A 14,994-nucleotide genomic window follows, 5' to 3' on the forward strand; every position below is an offset into this window, starting at 1 on the left:
TGGAGAAATACAAACCCAGACACTCCCCATTACTCCTGCCCAAAAACACTGTCCTCAGGTGTTTAGAAGATAAAAAAAGAACAAAGACTGAGGGTTCAACGGTGTTCTCTCTATCCAAGTTTTCCAAATAAAAACAATGGTTCGTTTCATTTATTCACAGTATTTTTCAGTACCTTCTATACGTGGTTAATAAAACAGATAAAGTCTCTGTCCTTGTGGATAGCTAAGATGGGAATACTAGCCATTAAGCAACTATGTGCATAAATTACTATTATTACTATAGTAGTAAATTCCATAGCAGGAAAAGAATATGGTGTTACCAAAAAAAAAAAAATCCCTAATAGGAAAGACCCAATCTAGATTATGGGTGAGTCAGTTGAAGCCTTGAGGAAGAGACATTTGATCTGAGGGATAAAAGTGTGAGCAAAAGTCAGCCAAGAGGGGAAAGAGTTCCAGGCAAAAGAGCTAATATATGCAAAGGCTATAAAGCAAGAAGTTTTTTTTTTAAATCTGAAGAACTAAAAATGAGCTAGTTTTACTTGATGAGCAAAGAAGTTAGTTTCATTGCATGATACTGGGGAAGAAGATAGGGACCAGGCGTTGTGGCTGTTGAACCAGGCAGTCATTGAAGCATTTCAGGCAGGAAAGTGAAGTAATCTGACTGATGTTTTAGAAAGAGCACCTGGCTGCTGTCTGGAGAATGGGTGGGGCAAGGGAATGAGAGCGGTAGTGAGGAACCTGGTTCAACTGAGAGGTGACGATGGGTGGGCCTGGAGTTGTGGCAGTGGAGAGACTGGGAGAGGCATATGGATTTGACATATATTTAGAATTCAGAATCAGTATGAGTTCAATTAATGACTGGAAACTGGGAATGATGGAAACTGGAGGAATGATGGAAAAATCAGAATCAGGTTTCTGGTTTAAGTAGTTGAATGGACACAGCTTCCATTTATCAATATAATGAAAGTGAGAGGAATAAATAGAGCTGGAAGGTGGCAAGATATGAAAAACAAGAGCTCAGTGTTATATATCTTAAATTTGATATGCATAAATTACATCCAAGTTGAGATCAACAAGTAGTTAAATATTGATTATGGAGACCAGAAGATAAGTCTGATCTGCATATAAAAATGTGGAGAGTTCTTTACATCTACATTAGACTCACAGTCATGGAAATGGATAAAACAACTTAGGAAAATAATATAGAAGGAGAGTCCAAATCTACTGGGCGTGGCTACATAGAGATGCATAACAAGAACAGACTCAGTGGACAGGTAAGAGAGCCAGTAGAATAGGTAGAACAGGGAGTGGGAGTAAATAAGACATGTATGGGCAACTGTTGGGGGGCTTCTTTTCCCTCACCTGAGGACATTTTTTTCACTGCTTTTAGAGAGAGAGACAGAAACATCAATGTGAGAGAGAAGCATTGATTGGGTGCCCCCCTTTGCACCATGACCAGGGGTCATGAGTGCTCAGACCAACAGGGCCAGACCTGCAACCTAGGTTTGTGCCCTCATGGGAATCAAACCCACGACTTCTCAGTTACAGTATGATGCTTCAGCCAACTGAGCTACACTGACCAGGGCCTGTGGACAACCCTTTTGAAAAGAGAATATTATTAATGTCCTTGGGAGAGATATTTTACTAATTATAAAGAAGCAGAAAATTTGCCTGACACAGGACTCTTACCTACAAGTGTTGAATTCAAATTGACTCAGGGTAGAAAAAAATACATAAGAATAATTAATGGATCCTACTAAGAAACATGCAGGGTAATCAATATCATTACCTGATTCCACATCAAGGGAATATTTATCAATAGCCAAGTTCATGGTTTGGTAGGCAGTGGTGCAAAAGTCTTCCAGAATCATATATACAGCATTGTTAACATTAGGAGGGACAGACTTGGCAAACTTCATTCTGCTGTTCACCACAATACTGCCATTTCTGAAGTTCAAGATTTCTAAATTCTGGAACCCTGTGAGATTTGACTGAAGATAGGGAACCAGCTACAATACATGAAAAATAATCAGTTTATTAACACGGTTTTACATTTTGTTCAACACATACGAAAAACAAAAACACAAAGATGCACCCCTCCCTGTTTCCGAACTGCATGCTACTTACATTATTTAAACTGTTCATCAACAAAGGTATCAGTTGTAACTACCAATTTGTACTTTCCAATCCCTTCACCTTTTCACCTAGTTCCCCAACCCCTCCCCTCTGACAACTATCAGTATGTTCTCTGTATCTGTGAGTCTGTTTCTGTTTTGTTTATTCATTTATATTGTTGTTTAGATTCCACATATAAGTGAGATCATATTGTATTTGTCTTTCTCTGACTGACTTATTTCACTTGGCATAATACCCTCTAGGTCCATTCATACTGTTGCAATGGTAATGGTTATGGGGATGTAAATTACAGCATAGGAAATATAATCAATAATATTGTAATAACTCTGTATGGTGTCAGCTGGGTACCGAAAATATCAGGGGAAATGCTTTGTAAAGTATAGGATTGTCCAACCACTATGTTGTACACTTGAAACTAATACAAAATAATATTGAATATAAACTGCCATTGAAAAAAATTTTAAGAAAAAAAGGTCAGTTGTGAATTATTTGAGAGTTGGAGATTGTAATAGTGATATTTAGGAACACCATGGAGCTCATAGACAGTTCTAGATAACAGAGAGTTTATTTTTCTCTGTTTCACTATAGGGTCACAACAGTGAAGGCATCATAGGTACCCAGAAAACACTGGTCTCACAATAAACTGTGAAAAAAATCTTCAACATGTTTCAGTTCTAGAAGTCATGAATACAATCTTCAGTACCCAAGTTGTCACATGTCCCTCATGCCACATTTGTGTTTTCTGTTTCTTGTATACACCTGTGTTATTGTTTTCTTTTGTGTGTGTGTGTGTGTGTGTGTGTGTTATTGTTTTCTTACCAACCCGGGGCCCTGACACCATTTGTAGCCGATTTTTAAAAAGTGAGGATCTACAGCAGACCCCATTTTCCTTGGCTCACGTCCTATCGTTGAAGGGGAAATTGGTGGCTCCAACATGATCACTAACTCATACCCATATTTCACTTCTTGTGCTTACCAATTCTAAGAATCTTTGCTCCAGGGCTTTATACTCCAAAGAGTTTTTATTAAACAGATCTTCTGAAAACATCATGTTAGTCACTCGAAGGCTAAAGAACACCAGCAAAGCTCCTGTGGTCTGTGTATGATTTGAGTCACTTCTTTTTGTGGGCTGAGCCACAACAGCCATCTCTGTAGAGTGAATATTTGCAGACATTTCCACGTAACTACCAACCTTGCCATCTTCCTCTGGGATTAGCTCAGGCTGATAGTAATCTGTGCCTATCCGGTCCAGTTCTAATGAAATATCCTGTACGCCCATAATTACCTCATCCTCCCGCAGGGTGGGGCTTGTGGTTGGAGGCAATGTGGGGGACTGTGTCGTGGAAGCTTTCAACCAGAGCTTGTCTCTACTCTCTGGTGCACTTGCCGATGATGTGTCTCTGGACAATTTCCCTGGGGAAGAAGTGTTTGCCCAAACTACATCTGACTCTGGCAATGTGGCCCACAAAGGTTGCCTCTCTGGCTTCACTACTGAAATCTTGCTGTCAAACCGTTCACGATGGGTTGTCTCTGTAGAATGTTCCATATCCTCCCTTAGAACGGGTTCCACTTGATCTGGTTCACTGGTAGAAGCAGCAATAGCTGCAGATGTCAGTAGAGGAGGTGCTTCCGTACCTGAGGAATAATCAGTGTCAGGCACCTCTGATGTGCGCTTGGAGGGAAGTAGAGATGCAGACTGAGTTGTGGTCTCTGCAGAAATGGGCACAGTGGGTCGGTCAAGGGGCTCCTCCTCTGCAGGATGTGTGGATCTATCAAAATGCCCGTATTCTGAGCGCTCACTACTTCTGTCTGTGGAATCTATCTTGTCATCTGTAACTAGTTTCTCATCTATAGCTTCATTTGGCAAAAGCGAGTCCTCATCTTCCAGCCATGACTTGGACAGTGGTTCAGTGCTGTTCTCTAGTGAAATGTCACTCCATGGCCAAGTAATCAGATCCATCTTTTGCCCAGACCCTGAACCTAAGCCACTTTCAAATATGAACTCCTTTTCCATGGATGTGTCTGCCATCAAAGTGCTCACTTCTAAATGGCCTTTGACTTTGGAGACCAAAGAGTCCAAGCCAAAAGCTATATTTTCTGCCTGAGCAGGAAGATCTATTGTGACAGAGGAGACCAGATACGGTGAGGATGTCAAAGACACCCCAGAGTCTTCCACAGATGGTATTGTTTCTTTTGGCACAGGATGAGTGGATGGGCTTGAAGACAATGGATCAACAGAAAGAGTATCTCCTGACCCTTCAACTTTGGTTAATCCTAAAAATAAAATTTTCCATTAATTAGCCAACAGTGTTACTAAATGTTATTCCCAGTCCTAATAAAACCAGCTTCCTCATTTTTCCCATTTGATTGGGAAGAACAGTTCCTGACTTTTACATTGTGATTTCCAGGGAACAACAGGATGACAGGATTATTTTTTTTTGTGGTGTGGTACAATCATTCATGAATATACCCCATTTCCATGAGAATAAAAAAGATATCAGCTATTGAAGTAACTCATTTTTAAACAGTTGATTTTTTTTTCTCACTCTATGAAACTAAAGAACTGCTGGTAGCCATACTGACTATAGACACAGAATCTAGTGAAAACTTAGGGATAAAATTTCCTAGGAAATATTGTCTTTAAGTTTCTGTTTCTTTTTTATGTTTATTGTCCATCATCCTTCAGATTCACCTAATGTTTGAAATCCTGAACTCATTAGTTACATCTTTGTTCATCTTCCTCTCTCACGTGTATACTCCATGCCTGGGTCACAGTGACTTTTCCTTTCCTTCACAACTTCTAAATCACCTACCTGATTTTCATTTTTTAATCTGTACTATACCTGCCTTAGTTCAGGTTCTCCCTTCTGAAGCCTAATGCAAGTTAAAAATTGCTATACCTGGTCCCTACAATTAATCCTATTAAGAGCTAGTGGGATAATCTTCTTCGATGCTCTTTACCACTCCAATATTCAAGTAAGTAAAGTAGTTATTTAATAGTAATAATTATATATTTTTACTAGAACCTTCAAAACATCTATTAACTGATCCCCACTGCAGCCCATCAACTTTATTTCCCATTATTTGCCTCCATTCCCACCAATTAAATCTGGTCCCTCTCTCACACGACTTTCCCGAGACATTTCCTTCTAATGCACACAACCATGCCTTTCCATTAACCCGTCTCTTCCTCTCCTCAAAGCCCTTGGCATCTGGCACAGTACAGTAAAGAAATATGAAAAGTGGGTGTAAGGTCTTACCATCTTCTAATAAGTGAGATGCAGAAACCCCTTCCTCAGAAGCCACAGGCCAATCAGTCCGAAGCACTGCTGGGGTGACAGAATGAAGAGTCAAGCTGCTAATCTCTAACACCTCTGGGGAAGAACTGAGGCCCGCCTTCGAGGGGAAGGCTAATTTGGGCGTAGAAGCTAAATCACCCAAAGGTCCTTCTGACCAGAGTTCCCTGCCAGTGGTGGAGGGAGGACCAGGGCTGAAATCAACTGGTGAAATACTGCTGGTGGCGGATTCATCTGCTGAGGGCCATTCAGCTTGAAGGGTATTATCCTAGGGGGGAAAAAAGGCTAAATCATATCATAGATAGACAGAAACACATAAAAACACTTTTAAATACCACCTACCTATTTAAGTTCCCAGGTTTTCTATGGACATGGAGGCAATGTAATATCAGAGGGAAGGGAGACATGGGCTCCAGAATGAAACAGGTCTGCAATCAAATCCCAGCTCGCCACTCACTAGCTGAAAAATCTAGTCAAAAAACCAGTACCTCTTGAATCTCAGCTGGAAAGTGGGAATAGATACCATAACATACTTAAAAGATTCCAAACAAAATGAACTTGTGGAAGAAAAAAGTTTTTCTTGCTTTAGATAATTCCTTTTCCTCTATCTTTGCTCAAAAACGTTAAACACATAGAAGTTACTAATATCCATGACTTCTTGTCAGAGACCTAAGCGCATTGTCCACAGCAGAAAAGAATAATTAGCACTTTTATTCATCGTGCTAAAAGTACTTAGTAATTAAGATCCTTGTTTTGATAGACAATGGTACCACATCAGAATGAGGCCTGGTTATCTCCAGCAAGTATTCACATCTGTGAAATGGCATCACACTTACAAAATAGAATTTTCTCTTCCTACTGACTTTTTACTAATGTATTACTAATCTTATATTCAAATTTAGCTTCAGAAGTAGAAAAGTAGAAAGGAACATAATCTTTTAGCACGCTAATTATTTAATCTATGAATGTTAGTCTATGTAAAAATGTTCACTACTGGTGCTGAAAGGCAAAATGCATGACTTTTGGTGGGAGTTTGTAAGTTTTCATCTTTGCTGGGTTATGAATAACAAAAAACAAGTGTAATATGCATAGAATTCATAAAATATTTCCTGGGTGAAAACAGAAAAAGAAAAAAGAACAATCATCTCTACCCTAACTAGCATTAAGATCACATGGAAACATTTTTTTTTAAATACCAAGGTCCAGGCCGCATATTCCAGAGATTGTAATTTAATTGGTCTGAGGATGGGACTTAGAAATGATACTTTTAAAAACTCCCAAGTAGAGAATATATAGCCTGATCATGTTCAGGTCATATTATTCTACCCTAGATCTCTAGAACAGTTCTTTAATAGTCCTCATTTAATATTTCTCATTAACTGAAACCTCCAAGAAACTGTGCCTTTCACTGAGGCTACGTTCAACTTCAGTGAATTGTTTTCTGAAGACCCTTTCAAAGCATTTGCCCATTTCATGGTGGGTGATTTATGAGGGCACCTGCCCACACCACACTGAATGAGTATTCAACAGTTTTTGACTAAAAACAGCATGACCTTCATGCTTCACCCTCCCTATTCACCTGATCTCAACCCAAGCAACTTTCTTCATCTGCATGAAAAAAAGTCCTCAAACAGCAATGTTTTGCAGATGTGGAAGAGGCAAAACAAAAACAGCAGAAGCACTAAAAGGCATCAGGATCAACGAACTCGAGAACTGTTTTGAGCAGTGAAAAAAAGACTCAAAAGGTGTAGTGCATTTACTGGAGAGTCCTTTGAAGGTGACTGAAGTTTAAACATGTATGAATAAATACACAATTTTTTATAAATAAATTCTGGGGTTTTGGGGGTTCTCCTCATATATATAACATTCCACGAGAATATGGTACACTCTTAAGTGCACATGGAACATTCTCCAAAATAGAACATATGTTAGGTCACAAAATAAGTCTTAGAAAATTTAAGAAAACTGAAATCATACCAGGTATCTTCCCCAACCACAATGGTATGAAACAAGAAATTAGTGACAGGGGGAAAACAAGAAAATTCACAAATATGTGGAAATTAAAAAACACACTCAAACAAACAATGGCCCAAGAAAGAAATCAAAAGGAAAAATTTTTTAAAGTCTTAAAACAAACAAAAATGGAAACATGACATTTTGAAACTTACGGGATGCATTCAAAGCAGTTGTATGAGAGAAATATTAACAAATGCCTACAGTAAAAACTAATGAGCAAAATAGAACCAGAGGCATAGAATTGTGGAGCAGACTGACAACTGTAAGAAGGGAGGGGGAAGGTGGGGACTAAGTTAAAAAGGTGAAGGGATTAGTCACAGAACATACATGAAGGACCCATGGACGTGGACAACTGTGTGGGGATTGTCAATGGGAGTGCAGGGCAGGCTGGGTGGAGGGGAGCAAAGGGGGAAAAATTGGGACAACTGTAACAGTGTAAACAATAAAATAATTTCTTAAAAAGGAAGATCTCAAATAAATAACTAACTATGTCTCAAAGAACTAGGAAAAGAAGAACAAACTAAGCCCAAAATTAGCAGAAAGAAAAAAAAACATCAACTATCAGAGCAGAAGCAATAGAAACTGCTAAGAGCCAGTTTTTCTTGAAAGATTAAAAAAACTGAAAAACCTTTACTAGACTCAAAAAAAGAGAGAAGTTTCAAATAAATAAAATCTGCGTGAAAGAGGAGACTTTACCACTGATACCACAGGAATACAAAGGATCATAACAGACTGCTATGAACAACCATACACCAGCAAATTGGTGAACACATAAGAAATAAATTTCTGGACACCTACAACCCAGTAAGACTGGTTATAAAAGAATAGAAGAGTAAGAAGATTAAATCAATAATTTATTTTTAAGTGTATTTTATTGATTATGCTATTATAGTTGTCCCATATTTTTTATCTCCCCTTTATCCCCCTCTGTCCTGCGCCCACTCCCTGTAGCATTCCCTCCTCTTAGTTCATGTCCATGGGTTGTACATATAAGTTCTTTGGCTTCTACATTTCTGGTACTATTCTTGACCTCCCCCCCATCTATTTTGTACCTACCAATTATGCTACTTATTTCTTGTACCTTTTCCCCCATTCTCCCCCCTTCCTCTACCCACTGATGACCCTCCATGTGATCTCCATTTCTGTGGTTCTGCTCCTGTCCTAGTTGTTTGCTTTGTTTGCTTTTGTTTTTTGTTTTAGGTTCAGTTGTTGATAGTTGTGAGTTTGTTGTCATTTTACTGTTCATAGTTTTCTTCTTTTTCTTAGATAAGTCCCTTTAACATTTCATATAATAAGGGCTTGGTGATGATGAAGAACTCCTTTAACTTGACCTTATCTGGGAAGCACTTTATCTGTCCTTCCATTCTAAATGAAAGCTTTGCTGGATAGAGTAATCTTGGATATAGGTCCTTGCCTTTCATGACTTGGAATACTTCTTTTCCAGCTTCTTCTTGCCCACCAGCTTTCTTTTGAGAAATGAGCTGATAATCTTATGGGAATTCCTTTGTCAGTAACTGTCTCCTTTTCTCTTACTGCTTTTAAGATTCTCTCCTTCTCTTTAATCTTGGGTAATGTAATTGTGATATGTCTTAATGTGTTCTTCTTTGGGTCCAAATTCTTTAGGACTCTCTGAGCTTCCTGGACTTCCTGGAAGTCTATTCCCTTTGCCAGATTAGGAAAGGTCTCCTTAATTATTTTTTCAAATAAGTTTTCAATGTCTTGGTCTTCCTCTGGCACGCCTATAATTTGGATAATGGAATGTTTAAAGTTGTCCCAGAGGTTCCTAAGCCTCTCCTCGTTTTTTTTGTTTGTTTGTTTTTTGTTTTTTTAATTCTTGTTTCTTTCCTCTGTTCTGGTTAGATGTTTATTTCTTCCTTTTGTTCTAAATCATGGATTTGAGTTTTGGTTTCCTTCCCTTCATAGTTGGTTCCCTATACATTTTCTTCACTTCTTCCTCTATTTTGCAACCATACTCAACCAATTCTGTGAGTATCCTGATTACCAGTGTTTTGAACTCTGCATCTGATAGGTTGGCTATCTCTTCATTGCTTAGTTCTGTTTCTGGAGTTTTGATTTGTTCTTTCATTTGGGCCCTATTTCTTTGTCTCAGTACAATTCAGATGTTATAAGGGGCTGAGCTTTAGGTATTTGCCAGGGCAGGACAACCTCCTTTGTTGAATTGTAGTGCTGTCTCTGGGGGTGGGGTCTGAGAGGGAACAGTGCTGCTTGCTTGGCTCCTGGCCAGCTTTCAGTCACTTCCCCCACTACCCACAAGCAAACTGGGCCATTCTGGTGCTGATTCCCGGGTGGGTGGGTTTGTGTCCATTCTAGGACCCTGTGGGTCTCTCCAACGAACTCTCCTGTGAGGCTGGGAGTTTCTCCCAGCACTGAAACCCTCACGGGTTTTTTTCAGTCAGAAGTTTTGAGGCTTTATTTCCCCCACTGGAACCCTGAGTTGTACGGCCTATCTCGTTCCCCCATTGTTCTTCCAGGTTTATCCTCACGCAAATGTGGGACTGCACAGTCCACCAGTCGTCACCTCACCTGCGCTGCCACCTTGCTGTGCATCCTTTCCACTTGGCTGCCTATCTCCACCCCTCCTACCAGTCTGGATGAACATTTCTTCTTTAACTCCTTGGTTGCCAAAAATTCCATACAGTTTGATTTTTTGGCAGTTCTGGTTTTTTTGTTGTTTTAAATTAGTTGTTGTCCTAGGTTGTGTGAGGAAGCAAAGCATATTTACCTACAACTTTATCTTGGCTGGAAGTTCTAAATCAATAATTTAAAAAAAAAAAAAAAAACCTCCTCACAAAGAAAATCCAGGGTCAGAGGTTCTGCCAGTGAATTATACCAAATATTTAAAGAAAAATTAATCCCAATCCTTCTTAAACTGTCCCCAAAAATTGAACAGAAAAGGATACTCCCAAACTCAGTTTACGAAGCCAGCATTACCCTGATACCAAACCCAAAGACACTACAAGAAAACAAAACTATAGGCCAATGCACATAAAACAGTAATAATGTGTTTACCAGTCCTACTATATATTATAATAAAAATAAAGAGTGTAATGCACCACGTTCATAGAATTAATGATAAAAAAATCATATGATCATGTCAACATAGGCAGAATAAGCATTTGACAAAATGAAATACCCTTTCATGATAAAAGAAAGCTCTCAACAAACTTGCCAAAGGTACAAACTTACAGTTAGAAGATGATTAAGGTCTGGGCATCCAATGTACAACATCATGACTACACTTAACAATAATGCCTAGAAAGTAAATCTTAAATGTTCTCAACACACACACACACACACACACACACACACGTTGGTAATTATGTAAAGTGACAGAGGGGTTAACTTTCTACTCTGGTAAGCACTGCACAATACATATCAAAACATTACATTGGACATCTTAAATTTATACAATGTTATGTGTTGATTATATTTCTGTATGACTGGGGAAAGGGAAAAATAGACAAGGGGAAGAGAGAAGAATTTAATTTCTGATAAATAAAAAGACAACAAATTGAAGTCCAGAATATGGAAGAAAAAATTAAGTAGCAACACCAGTTTTTGTCTTGCCAGCGGCTCAGGTGCCTGACAAGGCCGTCCTCCGGTTTATAAAATCCTAATGTTGGAAAGGGGGCCTGAGCATGTGCTTGTGTCTGACACAAAGCTCCAAGTCTGAGAACGGGGAGGGCTCTTAAGAGTCATGTCGTCCATCCTTGCCTGTTAAAGATAAGGAACTGAGGTTTATAAAAGTGAAATGCCTGTGGTCACAAAAAAAAAATTGAGAAAAAAATTAGAACTAGATTGTGAATTTCCAGCGTTCTGAGTTCCAGAACTTTGCCCACTACATCAGACTATTCACTGAAAGATATACTCACATGTAGATACCTAGATGGCAAAGAGATTCCCAAAAGAGAAACTAGTACTAACAGACGTGACCGCTTACTCTCATTCAAGGAAGAACTGCCTGGGTGCACAAATCTGCAAGACCCAGGTGAACACAGAGTACAGGATGGGAGAGGGGAGAGGCCATTTCTTAATATTTAAATATCTGTTCTGTTGAATATGGAGGCTGTTCATATAAAAAAAAGATTTTCTTCCCCATTTTTTCTTCTAATATCTAAAATGAATGTGTATTCAGGGAAAAGTAAGAAGGCCATTTGCTCAAGACCAAGTTCTGTTCCTGAAAAAGTGGTTATGATGATGACCATCATTCCATACCAGGGAATTCACTTTTTTCCTCCCAGTTATCTAAAAACCACCTCTAGAGATGCGTTAAAACCACTTTTGCTTCCTGTTGCATTAGATGTATTTAGATCCTCACAAACTCCAAATCTGTATTTTTTCAGAATTCCGAGTGAGAGGGCATAAGCCCTTTAACTGCACTTAAGAAAATCAGACAGAGCCCACGACTTGACTCACAGCAGTAAAGTGGCCGAGTTCCCAATGAAAAAGAAACCTTCAAGCTGTGTACAGATTTCTATAAACTAAATGCCTTTTCGTTCATAAAAGTTAAAAATAAAACAATGGACAGTATCTTTAATAAAAGTCAAGTCACAAGTAAGAAACATAAAATGTGGAAGCAAACAACCCCACTCTTTAAATACAGAAGGAAGGCCATCTATTCCAAGTAACTACACCCCACCCCCACCCCAAAACAGGCACGGCAACAAAGCTCTCTCATACGTTTGGAAGGTGAATACGTACATGCCAGGAGTAGCACTTCATTTATTTTTATATGAATAAATGTCCCCATAGTAACTAATTCAACTCATAAATTTTTCTTTTAGTTCAGTATATTAACAAGTTTAATTCTACATTGGCCACTTTCACTTCTGCTAATGCCACTTGAAAAGCCTGCTACTGCTATAGAAAGCATATAGTGCAAAAAGTGATTTTCCAAGTCAGAATGCCAAAATGCATCAAATCCAATACCCTGACATTCCTACTTCTAAAATAATTTCTAAAAATCAAATATGATAAAAAAAATTAAAATAAAAAAATCTCATTAACAGTTTGCCACAAAGAAAACCACAAAAAAGGAGCAATAACAAAACACTTCTAATTAGTCATTCTTATTTTCATGCTTTACTATCATCCATTAACACTGTCTCCTCAAATTGTTAATTGGTGCCCTACAGATACCAATATCCAAAAAAACTAAAGGTCTGGCTTCAATGAGAATGGAACCACAGACCAGGCAATGCAGATGGGTCCAGGCAGTCAGTGCCGTCATCATGGAAGGGGCCTCCCCTTCCAGCCAAGCTCTCGCCACTTTCTGCAACAGGGAAATGTGAACTTGACGATGCCAGATCTTTCTGGTCTTTAAAGGAAGTTGGAAATCTGCATTTCTATGCAAAAAAAGTCTCCTACTTTTTAAATATTGGCTTTGTAAAACTTTGGCCCCAAAGCACATGCCTGTATCTGGGTCCAGTTGCCTGGTCTCTGGTTTGCAACCCCTGGCTTATAAAGAAACACCTGTTTTCATAATTCACACATCACCACAGATCTTCTGTGTTTAGAGGAGCCCCAAGCTGGATGTGATGAGCAGAAACAGAGACTAGTGGGAGCATGTTCAGAGGGAATCACACTCCACGCCACTGCACCCTGGACGGACTTTATTTGTGTAGGAGCCTGTCTACTTCTACCAGACTGGAAACTTCCTGTAGGCAAGGCCGCACCTTATTCATCTTAGTTTTCCCAGCACTTGGCACATGAAAAGCACAAAATAAATATATTTGAAAGAATGAACTAGTAAATGAATAAACAAACACCAATGAGTGAAATCTCTGATGTCAATCCCCCTCCACCAGCCCTTTTTATCTAACATGGAATTTGGCAAAAAAAAGCTCTTCCCAGTAATTTCACTTTTAAAAACTGAGTTGCTCTATAAGTGAGTAGAAGAAATGGCTGCATATGTTAATGGTTAGGTTTGGACAGACTTTCTAAATTTTCATTGCTGGATTAATGCCAAGAAGCAAGTATTTCAAGGTAATCACCACTAATTTCTTTTCTGTCACAATGAGACAGAAAAGAAGCCTGGAGAGGGTAGAAGGAGTGGGGGCGTGGAAGAGGTCTCCCTCTCCTGCGTCTATGTGGTGATGAACCATCGTGTGCTCACTTTGGACAGGTGAGTCTCTAGTGGGTTATGGCTGTGGTGGTTATCGCTGTTGTTTTCACTGCACTCGCAGAAGCCACTTTCTTTTCTGATGAACAACTCCTCATAGCTAAGGCAGCAAGTGGAGGCATGCAGGGATAGAGAGTGCCCCGGGGTGTTAAGTGATGAGAACAAAAAGGAAAGTTTATCCCATGCCGTTTCTATACAAATCCTGATGGTTTCCGCCCAAGTTAAAAGGAGGCCTGATTTAGAGTCCCTGTCATTTGTTGGTTAGCCAATATTTTTATCTTTTCTTCTCTCCTTTCCATACACACATTGCTCTATACGCTGTGGAGTCTACACTTTTTCTTCAATACAATCCTTAGAACAAAAACTTATGCTCTGTACCCATGTATGGCAATGTATTTGTCTTGGCCATGAAAACTATTTCTGTGTAGCTTTTAAAGAACAACTCAATGGACACTTATAGCTTAATTATCACCAAACAAGTATGAACCATAAATAAGTTTTCTATGATGTGTGGAGTTTGGCAATGCCAAATGTGTGGTTTTTATTTAACTACTGCAGAAAGCTTACATTTTCTAACCCAATACTTGGGACCCATGAGCTGACAACTAAGAATAACGTTCCAGGGATGATGTAAGAGAATATTTGAAGTAGAAACAGCTCAGGAAATTAGTGATGCCAAAGTAAACAGGGGAGGGTACGATGAAGAGAAGCTTGGGGGCCTTGTCCTAGGCATACAATGTAGAAACACACTTACCAGAATAGGTGGTGGGGTTGCTGGAAGACTTGAGCTTTGGGTGTTCCAACCCAGGTTGTCAGTTTGGGGAAGTAAAACGCCTCTCACTGAAGAAAAAACAGTTTTCAAGAAGATTTTTAATTGAGACGCTATTATACTTGAGGTTCAAGGACAACAAAACACCAGCTTCTTCCTTTTCATAGTTTAAATTGGGCAGAACAGATGAGGCAGGCTTGCTTAGAAAATGCTTGCTACTTTATTCAGATATTTTACTTACATTAGCACCATAAGACTCTAATATAAATATTCTTCTAATTATTACATTCAGGACACTCCTATATTATTTCCTCTCCTTTCTCAAGCAATTTTTATTCCTTTCAAGATTCCTGTGAAGCAGTTGCTTTTCAAATTAATTTTTCATTTTAATAAGAAAATAAATGGATGTTCCAACACATTCGGTCAACACTAACAATGAAGAAAATTATGCAAAATGATTTCCTTCCTGGCAGAAAGTATCTTTCAAATATGGGCTTTGACAACCAGAGGGTTTGTCATTGTACCAACATGAAAGAGCCCTAAAGTTAAAGGAGTAGACTGTACAATTTAATTTAACAAAAATTTACTGAATCCTCCTGGTTACTGCACACTTGGACGCAACTGAGGCTATAAAC

The 14,994-nt window shown here is 39.0% G+C and overlaps 1 protein-coding gene across 3 annotated transcripts in view; it reads right to left on the bottom strand.

Moving 5' to 3' along the window:
* Window positions 1-14,994, bottom strand: part of IMPG2 (interphotoreceptor matrix proteoglycan 2) — a 78,078-nt gene that overhangs the window by 12,320 nt on the left and 50,764 nt on the right. For all 3 annotated transcript variants that reach the window (XM_053670331.1, XM_053670330.1, XM_037131637.2), the window contains 4 exons: window positions 14,345-14,430; window positions 5,397-5,700; window positions 3,113-4,410; window positions 1,790-2,009 (listed from right to left, as the gene is read on the bottom strand). In XM_053670331.1, coding sequence (XP_053526306.1) covers window positions 1,790-2,009; window positions 3,113-4,410; window positions 5,397-5,700; window positions 14,345-14,430 — 1,908 coding nt within the window. The remainder of the gene's footprint in view (window positions 1-1,789; window positions 2,010-3,112; window positions 4,411-5,396; window positions 5,701-14,344; window positions 14,431-14,994) is intronic.

This window comes from Artibeus jamaicensis, unplaced genomic scaffold (assembly GCF_021234435.1).
Source record: "Artibeus jamaicensis isolate MK-2021 breed Jamaican fruit bat unplaced genomic scaffold, CSHL_Jam_final contig_558, whole genome shotgun sequence".
Lineage (NCBI taxonomy): Eukaryota > Metazoa > Chordata > Mammalia > Chiroptera > Phyllostomidae > Artibeus > Artibeus jamaicensis.